This window comes from Schistosoma haematobium, chromosome 6, assembly GCF_000699445.3.
Source record: "Schistosoma haematobium chromosome 6, whole genome shotgun sequence".
Taxonomy (NCBI): domain Eukaryota; kingdom Metazoa; phylum Platyhelminthes; class Trematoda; order Strigeidida; family Schistosomatidae; genus Schistosoma; species Schistosoma haematobium.
In genome coordinates this window covers 21,888,141-21,898,484 of record NC_067201.1, presented here as the reverse complement: position 1 = coordinate 21,898,484, position 10,344 = coordinate 21,888,141, and the positions used below count along the sequence as shown (strand labels likewise).

At 39.8% G+C, this 10,344-nt stretch overlaps 1 protein-coding gene across 4 annotated transcripts; it reads left to right on the top strand.

Annotated features, from left to right (window-relative positions):
• Window positions 1-7,548: 7,548 nt before the first annotated feature.
• Window positions 7,549-10,307, top strand: MRPL23_1 (54S ribosomal protein L23, mitochondrial; the record flags this gene model as incomplete). 4 transcript variants are annotated; one of them, XM_051217131.1, is made up of 5 exons in its annotated part: window positions 7,549-7,967; window positions 8,004-8,150; window positions 8,189-8,267; window positions 8,302-8,408; window positions 10,088-10,307. In XM_051217131.1, the coding sequence occupies exons 3-5, from the start codon at window positions 8,252-8,254 to the stop codon at window positions 10,268-10,270; spliced, it is 306 nt and encodes a 101-aa protein (XP_051065766.1). In that variant the 5' UTR covers window positions 7,549-7,967; window positions 8,004-8,150; window positions 8,189-8,251. The 4 variants fall into 4 exon arrangements, with proteins under 4 accessions (XP_051065766.1, XP_051065767.1, XP_012793118.2 ...); XM_051217132.1 differs by having other exon boundaries at window positions 8,004-8,161; window positions 8,201-8,267; XM_012937664.3 differs by having other exon boundaries at window positions 8,179-8,267; window positions 10,088-10,270.
• Between the last annotated feature and the right edge of the window lie 37 nt (window positions 10,308-10,344).

Here is a 10,344-nt window from a genome sequence, read left to right as displayed (position 1 = left end):
ATACCTGTGACATCATCATTGGTGAACCCGACGTGATCTGGTACACCTAATTGCAACTGTGAGTCTGTTCCTTTTTGGGATTTTTTATATATCATTGCCTTATTTTTTATTTTTTTTTAAACATTGTGATTTTTTTTCGTGTTTTTTCTTGGATATATATATATTTTCCCCTCGTTCATTATCGTACTTCATACTTCATCATGACTGAACAGACACCTAAAGTACTCAAGCTTAAGACTTTGTCCCCACCTTCGTTTCAACTGATGCCTTTCTGGCCCGACAACATCGAAGCCTGGTTTTGCTACGCAGAAGCCGACTTCTCCGAGCACGGCGTGATCGACACACGTGCACAATTCCTCGCAGTAGTCAAGGCACTACCGCGCGAATTCAACAGGTACGTAACACCTAGTATGTTTACTAGTGATGTTTCCGATCCTTACGAAATCTTAAAACACTCGATTCTTAAACGAGGAGACCTAACCGATCGACAAAGGTTAGATCAACTCTTCAATAACATCGACCTGCAACACGGTTCTGCGACGGACATGTTGCAACGGATGAGAGAGGTAATAGGCCCAAGAACTTTCGACGAAGGTCTATTCAAACAACTCTTCTTGTCAAAACTTCCCCAACAGGTGCAAGCAGTTCTGGTCTTGTTCCAGAACAACGCCTTAGACGAGCTAGCTGCATCTGCCGACCGCATTCTAGAAATTACGAAACCTTCTACTACCGAGGTATTTTCAGTCAAAGAAAAGCCTCACACGACTCAGAATGATATAACCGACTTATGTCACACACTCACGCGTTATCTTAGTCTTCGTACCGACCGTAAGAGATCGCGCACACCACGTAGAAGCATTTCTCGTAAGCGATCTGTCTCTAGACCACGAGAGACAGATAACCCCGACTGGTGCTGGTATCATAACCAGTATGGAAAGTTTTCCAGAAATTGCAGAAAACCCTGCAATTTTCCCAACACGAAACCGACTGATTCGAAAAACAATTCGGGAAACTTTCAGGCCGGCACGCGTTAACGGCAACCGTAGCCGGCGAACAAAGCCGTCTGTTATTCGTCACAGATGTGACAACGAGAGTTCGCTACCTCGTCGACACTGGCGCAGAAGTTAGCGTTCTCCCAGCAAATCCTAACGACCGGCTTCACGAATCGACCCTAAACTTACAGGCGGCAAACGGAAAACCGATCGCTACGTATGGCAAAAGGTACGTTTACCTTAACGTGGGTTTACGCAAACCCATTCACTGGATTTTCGTTGTTGCAGATGTCTCTATGCCAATCATTGGTATGGATCTTCTACAACACCATAATCTGATCATCGACACGCGCAAACGGAGGCTAGTAGACGGGAACACTAATTTGTCCGTTTGCGTAACTTCTTTTACTGGTTGTAGAGTATCCCCAGTCACAGTTAAACATATGATAGACCCACTCTATCAACCACTACTCGATAAGTACCCTGGGATACAACAAACGCAACCGAGATTACCGTGTGTAACCAGCAATGTTACACATCACATCACGACTACAGGACCACCTGTATTCTCTAAAGCACGACGACTAGCTCCTGAAAAGCTAAGGTTAGCGAAAAACGAATTCGATCACATGATGGACTTAGGAATCATACGACCGTCAAGTAGCCCATATGCATCTCCGTTGCACATGGTCCCTAAAAAGGACAGCAACGATTGGCGTCCAACTGGTGACTATCGGCGATTGAACGCGAAAACCATTCCCGATCGTTACCCGTTGCCTCACATTCACGATTTGACAGCTACCTTGAAAGGTACAACTGTCTTTTCGAAAATCGACTTGGTTAAAGCGTATAACCAAATCCCTATGGCTACTCACGACATACCGAAAACAGCTATCATAACTCCTTTCGGACTCTATGAATTTTTGCGAATGCCTTTCGGTCTAAGGAATGCTGCTCAAACATTCCAAAGATTCATAGACGACGTTTTTCGAGGTCTCAACTTCGTACACGCGTATGTTGATGACTGTCTAATCGCAAGTCCGGACAGAGAAACACATCTCAAGCATCTGGATCTTGTTTTCGAACGACTTCAAAAACATGGCATTACTGTAAACGTTCAGAAATGCCAATTCGGAACCGACTCGTTAGACTTTCTGGGACACACTATCGATGCTCAAGGCATTCGACCTCTTAGGACCAAAGTGGCGGCCATTCTGGATTACCCAGAACCGACCACCGTCAAGCAATTACGCACGTTCAACGGCCTGGTAAGTTTCTATAGACGTTTCATACCCAAATGCGCATTACTTATGAAACCTCTGACCGACCAACTTCGTGGAAATGCGAAATCCATTAATTTGGACGACACCGCACGAAAAGCATTCTCCACAGTTAAGGAACTGATTGCTAAAGCAACAATGCTCGCACATCAGGACACCCGAGCACCCATTAGCATCGCAGTAGACGCATCCGACTCAGCAATCGGAGGAGTCTTACAACAATGGGTTAACAACTCCTGGCAACCCTTGGCATTTTTCTCTAGAAGGTTGCTAGACACCGAATCGAGGTACAGCACATTCGGTGGGGAACTCCTAGCTATGTATTGTGCTGTACGGCATTTCCAACACTACATCGAAGGTCGTGAATTCACTCTTTTCACGGACCATAAACCGCTCACTTTCTCGTTAAGCTCTCCTTCTGACAAGTACTCTCCCCGTGAGTCTCGACAACTGGACTACATTTCGCAGTTTACTTCAGATATTCAACACATCTCTGGAGCAAACAATGTAGTTGCAGACGCTTTATCTCGTATAACTTCCTTGAACAGTTTCCAAGGAATCGACCTTCTTAAACTCGCCGAGCTTCAAAAAGAAGACACTGATCTTCAGCACGAGTTATCGTCTACAACCCTTAAACTACGCATCAAACAGATGGGAACAGGTAAAGAAACCTTACTTTGTGACACATCTACAGGTAGGGATCGCCCAATCGTGCCGAAACATTATCGACGCAATGTCTTCAACACATTGCACAAACTTTCGCATCCAGGTGTTCGTGCAACCATCAAGCTTATAGCAGAACGGTTTTGCTGGCCTGGAATGAATAAAGACGTGAGGGAGTGGGCACGCTCCTGTGTAAGCTGCCAAAAATCTAAGGTTATCAGACACAATAAATGTCCCTTAGGCTCGTTTAAAACTCCCGATGCCCGTTTCGACCATGTCCATCTGGATTTGGTAGGACCTTTACCAGATTCAAATGGATACTCTTATCTCTTAACCTGCGTAGACCGTTTCACTCGATGGCCAGAAGCAGTACCTATCAAGGACATCACTGCTGAAACAGTGGCTCGCACCTTCGTCGAACGATGGGTAGCAAACTTTAGCTGCCCTTCAACCATCACTACAGATCGCGGACGTCAGTTTGAATCCGATCTTTTCCGTCGTCTGACCACACTTTTAGGAATCACTCGCTTCCGAACGACCGCCTACCATCCACAAGCAAACGGGTTGGTAGAACGTTTTCACCGACAACTGAAAGCTTCGCTATCAGCTGCAAACGTTTCACAGTGGACCGACGCTCTTCCACTCGTCTTACTAGGTATCCGCAATGCAGTGAAAGCTGACATTGGATACACTGCGGCTCAACTGGTTTATGGAACGACACTTCGACTTCCAGGAGAATTCGTGGATCCTTCATCCTCTTCAATGAACATGGATCTAACCTCCTACACGAACAGGCTTACAAACGCAATGCGTTCAGTTAAACCTGCTTCCACTCGACCTCAATCAACTGATGTTTTCGTTCAACCTGGCTTACGATATAGTACACACGTTTTCATTCGTCGAGACTCGCATCGACGACCATTCGAATCAGCATACGAAGGACCCTTCAAAGTTCTTCAACGTGAATCTAAGTACTATATAGTCGATAAGAACGGAACAAACGATAGCATCCGCATCGATCGCTTAAAAGCAGCGTATTTAGAAGGAAATCCTATCCACGTCGATTTTCCTTCGGTACAATCGAACGACACGACTCCGACACTTACAATACCTCATCCGACAACCAACACACACGATGATACTTCGACAGTATCCGAAAATAAACTTAAAACGACGCGTTCTGGAAGAAGGGTGAGATTTCCAGAACATTTAAACGACTATTGCACGTAAGGCACTTCTCGAAATTTTATATTTTTTTTAAAAAAAAACAATTTTAATATGCTTATATATTTTTATTTCTATTTAAAAAAAACAAAACAAAAAAAACAATTTTTTTAACGCTATTACGTGTTCATGAGTTTATTTTCCATTTTTTTTCCGCCGACATTGTGTTTTTACGCACATACGAGTGTATTTCGACATGCACTTACATTTTCTTTTTTCTTTTCCAGGACGGCTGGAAAAGAACGATGACGTTTATGAGGATCCGAAATTTTCATTGTACATTTTCTTTTTTACTATGTTGTACCTCCGTCCCATATAGTAAGGAAAGACGACCAGACGCTGCTAAATTTAGTAAGCTATCAGAAGAGTGTTTACCAACGACAAACTCGTTGGGTTTAAACTTCTGGCTGGCCACGTCTTAGGGTCGTCACTGCCCCACTAGGGAGGGAGTGATCTGTAGCGGTAAATAAATTCCCAAAATAAATAGCACGAAGTTTTCGACATTGGATGCTGACCATATGTTTTAGTGGACTCATCTAGCTGAAGGCGCTCGGTCAGGCATCCGCACCAGATCACGTGTGGTAACGCCGTGCTCAACATCAACCGCAATCGCTAGCCAGATTAGATCAGAGAATTCCGATATATTGGTCATCGCCAAATATACTCTTCCGGTCTCCTCGACTCTGTCTTTTGATTTCTCTTGGTGGGAACGAAATATATTAGGTGTTACTGGTAGAAGCGTTGTCAAACACTGAATACCTGTGACATCATCAATCTTTAACCAAGCTTGTATCCTGGCACGATCTCGGTATTCTTTCGATACCGCGAGATCGCCAGCAAATATATCTCGACTTGGTCCATTAATTGCCTTCTGATATTTCGCTTCCGGGGGATTTTATGGATATCCTGACACGAGTTCCTTTGTAGCGGTGTTCATAGTCAATTTCGACTCGACACGACGCTACAAGCTGTAGGGAAATAAAAATTGATCCAGTTGTCAGACGAAGTCTATAAATTTTATTATTGTAGCGTTTTAACATTCATCATGTTTTCATTTCTGTTCAATTTATCCTCTAGATAAATTGAATTTAAGGCTGTAACCACAAGAATTATGAATGTAATTAATACAAAAGTACATTAACGGGTCGTATCACCGGACTTTATAGCATAAATAGTCGTTCAGCAAGATGTACGCAACCGAATCAAAACTAAGTCAAGCAGATGCTTGCTAAGGAATGCGAAAGTATAATAAATGAGTCCCTGAATAGCAAGGGATGAAGTTCTATGACAAGCATTCAGAAAATTAGTTCACTCAAAAACAGATCAATTTTTAATACTATTACTGTAAAACCAAACTATGAAGCCTCAAACAATGTAACTGGATACTTGTCAACAGCAGAAGTCCCACTTGATTAAGGAGTTGTGGCCCATTGTAGATCTAACTATAAAGTATGAAGGTGAAAACTCGAACCTGAAAACTCAGGATAAACCAGTGAAACAAATTCGACACAGTTCTGTAGACGCACATAAGTGAAGTGATGAATTAAGAGAACCGAAATCGCAAAAATGGATCAATATTAGCTTCATTTAGAGCCAAGAGTAAGGGAATTACACATCAACGTACATTTAAGAGTGAATCAGAATGTTATTGAGATGCAAGACGGATAAATAAGTTTCACAAATAACTAGACATGCGAAACCATAAAAAATGGATCCCACGGCATTCTAAGATCTTTCTTCTTAAAAGCATGTATGTGTGTAAAAGTTTCCTCATATGACAAACGTACCTTGTTTTTGCTGATATATAGTGTTTTTCCTCACCTCTCCGCATTCATGCACATCATATCAATTTCTTGGCCTATTCAAAGCCATCAACAAAATGTCGCCTGCAATTCCTAACCCTCATAAAACCTTTGATATTGTTTGACTTTTTACAAACTGTATTCCTTTTTGCTTAACATTTTATCATTGTGTTTACCATATTGGCTAACCGTATCCTTGACTTTTGCTTTTCAGTTGATTGACTCTACTCGTCATAAATGCTTATTGTTATTAACAAGCAATAAATAGTGCTACTCAAACCATTTTATGTTGTATGACACACAATCACTTCTACCAGTTTCCCTTTTCATAACACAGCATATTTCTGCCAACGGAAACATATGCAAAACATGTTACGCCATAGAACTGGATTACCATTACAGGATACACAAAACATCTAATTATAAGTCAATCTGAAGTGCTTACATATCACTCCTGACCACAGCAATCAATGTGTTGGGTATCGAACGAAGGAAAATGCAGAAAAATGGGCAGAGTGCTTACGAGGAGTGAAAACAGATTTCTTTGAAATGATAGATAGCAAATGCCAAAGCATTCAAACCTGGTCATTATTTGCATTAAATCTAATGAATGTTAGTTCATTTCCCAATTATCCCGTCATAAACCATGAGTTATACAATAAATGTTTGTGGAGAGAGACCTGACAAGCTTATTTTGCTCAGTAGGTAATATCAGCTATACAACAGTGTTATATGATAGCCAGGAAATATAGCATTTTTGAATAGATTTAAACTTGAGACAGCTTTTAAGACTTCTGAAGGCTTGACGGATTACTGGTAGCATTCCTTAGTTTCGTAACCAGTTTATAACTGGTTTGCAGTTATTTAAGGCTGACAACTAAGTGACGCTTGCAAGTTGTAAACGCAAATAGCTTCTAAACTTGTAAAAATTTAGCACTACATTATCGTTTTACAGAATAAAATGCAGGACGTCATAAGAAGCTGAAATAGTTGTAAAAAAACCCCGGATTTTCGCAAGGACTGCATCCTCTAGTCGCTGTAACAGGATATGAACATGACATTTCAAGCCGATAGTTAACATATGTAAGAAATACTCCAGGAAGAACTGAGTGTTTAAATGATGAGTCTCATGAGACTTATGTTTTTTCGTTACAACAACCTGCAAAACTGGGACACAAAAGGTCTTTAGCCTATCAAAATATGTCCCACCCATCCGGGAAGCTAGTTCAGATGTTTATTGTAAGTTAGTATCCTGTACATTTCAGAGATCGCTATAGTTCCAGCTCCCAAGTATTGAAAGCAGGTCATCCTTTCAGATGAGGAGTTAGATGAACTCGGATTTGTTCTAGACCAACAACGTTGCCCTTAACAAATTTGGAGATTATTGTAAAGGTGATATGGAACTAAGTGAGAAAGTGTCGTAGATTTTCTCGACTGACCCAATCTTGTCCTTTCAAGAGAAAGACTAACAAAAAATCTCCAAAGTAGAATATACGAGTCATCTTAAGATTTTTTCCATCTTTATATTTTTCATGATGTTACAGAAATTCTTGATCCTCTGTCGGGCATACTAGGCATAATGCAACACGTGACTAAACTTCTCCACACAGAACGCTACCAAAAACGGTAAAACCAAGAAGAGCTGAAAGAAACCATAAGGATTACACCAGTGTGAATTTAAAATAAGCCAAAGAAATGCTAATAATCCCAGGAAGTCTAGAACTTTGACAAGACGCAAGAAAGACCTCAAATTTAAAGCACGCAGTATCAACAATATATGAATAGAACTTACTTGTGTCAGCAATTAATTTTCGTATTATGTGTGAAGTACCGCTGAAGGCGATAGTAGGCGACAAGTCCATTCTTCTGTCCAAATCAACTGGTTTTGAACAACAACCGGTTATTGGGTGAAGAAACTGACTTAGTAAGCGCAAGACTCGAATGCCTGGGGTACGGCCTGTGATATTTATCCGACCGATATGCTTACCCAAAACAACACACTATTTGTAGGTGTTAGCTGACTACTTTTCAGATTATAACAGTCCTTTGTGGAGGCGACAAGTTGAATATCCCAAGGTTTTTCCTGGTGATCCTCCAGTGCCATGTTTTCTGCCTCCGTTTTGGATGAAAATGATGTATCCTGGTCCAAAGAATCCTCCTAACCATGTTATTTTCAAAGTCCACCCACAGTAATTACCTAGTAATTTCTTATCTTAGAATGACTAAGCGCGACGTACAGCAGTATCTAGAAAAGATTTATAATGTTCCTGTTGTAGATGTTCGAGTAAAGATGGTTCATCACGATTGTAAATTCTAATTATTTAGTAACTATTCGTGCAGTAGAACCAGTTGATGTGCCGCCACTCCGTAAAGCTCAGAGATCACTCGATTCCACACAATTTCCCCCTAAACCTGAACGCTATGAAAAAGTTGCATATGTTCGTTTGGTAAGACTTAATTCTGTACATGATTATATTTCTCAACATAAATGTTTGGTTATTAACGAAACTATTAGAATGTTCGGGAGACTGACAATTTTGGTTTTGCTTGTGTAGTTTTTTCTTGGTACCATTTCGTCGGTTGATTATAATGGGAGACAGCGTCCATGATGCATTTTCAGTACTTGATCTTTCACGTAACTACTTTGCTCTTTAATGTTCAGTTTTCTTCACAAAAATGTCATGCCAATTATTTTAAAAGTGATATATGATTTCCTGGAGTGAATCGTAGTTAAATTGGATTCACGAACTCACTAGTGAAATCGAAGTTCAGTTTGCTGAAAAATCTTGCTAGAATTCTATGAATACACGACTGTAAAAGTCGTTAGTTCTATGGATTAAAGTCTAATGGTTGAAATCACTTTCTGAAACATACTTTTTCATCATCATTAGTGAAGCAATAACTCGATTTTGTGTAAGTGTATGTAGTAGCACAAAACATGCTTTTCTTGATTTTAGGTTTGCACTGATCGGTACTCAGAAACCTCACAAAACTAGTTGTAGTAAGGTACTACGAACGGAAATCTAAGTAGTACTCTGGAAGCTAAGTAATATTTGCTTTCCAGGATTCAGTGTAATTTAAACTGCTTAGTTGTGACTTTAGTTCGGTCGATCTGTGATTGATTTACTAATGGTTTTTGTTTCTATAAGTTTTCTCCTTTATTAATAAACCGACATTAACCAAGCATATATTTCTACCTTGTTTTCTGTAATATATATATGTTCAAACTATTTTGATATGTTTTTAGTTAGTCAAACCGCGTTTTATTACGGTGCATTGAGTTATGTAGAAAAATAAGTTAGATGCTTGGTTTACACCAGTTTTTGTTGCATTGCGACCGTATAGCTGCTAAATCGTTTCAAAGACTGAAATGTAAAAGAACAACTGTAGTCGAATATAAAAGCGACACGCTTATGACTAATTTACTAAATAATTCTTCGTTTTACTATGGGATGTCATACGACTTGCATATAATCTACTTATTCTGTTGACCACAGTTGTTCGTAATTATGGCATGCATTTCGCTCTATCAAGGTACAATTTACACTCGCGAAATTAACAGGAACCCTTGCCTTGCCAATAAATCTTCACAGTGTTCAAATCATGTGTCGGAAACATAACTATAGGTTAAAAAACCAAATTGAAAGTTACTAAGTATGAGTGTAATTGATCTCAATCATTTCGGTCTATTTTCCGTGATAAGGCTACTGGCACTTTTTAAACAGATACCGAAAATCAATTGCTTTAATTAAAAACTAGCGTTCTTGATAGCGAGTGGGTTCTGATTGTTGACTTGGTTCGCTTGTTATGTTCTTTTGTAAATCAGCTTGTTCTCATCTACATAGTTCTGTCGATAAGAATGTTATTATTTTTACATATTTAAGGAATGTGCTTATTTTTGGAGAGAAAAAAGTCTCAGTATAACGTACGTTAAGACTATTTTCTTTTACAGCATTGCAAGGATTCTCTGCTTGGTTACTGTTAGTAATTGTGTTAGCAATCAATTATCAATTAGAAACTGTGAATTGCTTTAGTGATACCTTGCTTATGTACCTCAACTGTCAGCTATTATTTAGGTCAATAATTTCACTTAACTCCGTAATTCCTCTCTTATTATCTTGTTTAGGCCCCTGGCGAAGTTTTTGTTTTTCCTGATCTGTTCAAAGACAAACGTCCATCAGAAGCTACTGATACTCTAATGGATGGCGTTGCTGACAAATCTGAAGAAGTCGTTTCTGATGTCTCCAAAAAGGTAGAGAATAACAAACTTCAACCTCTAAAAGGGTGTAGCAAATGGTTTGCACCTTAATGTCTGTATATATTGTATAATAGAATAATTTAGTTCACATATTGTTTTTCCTGTTACTTATTGAAGTGGGGTGT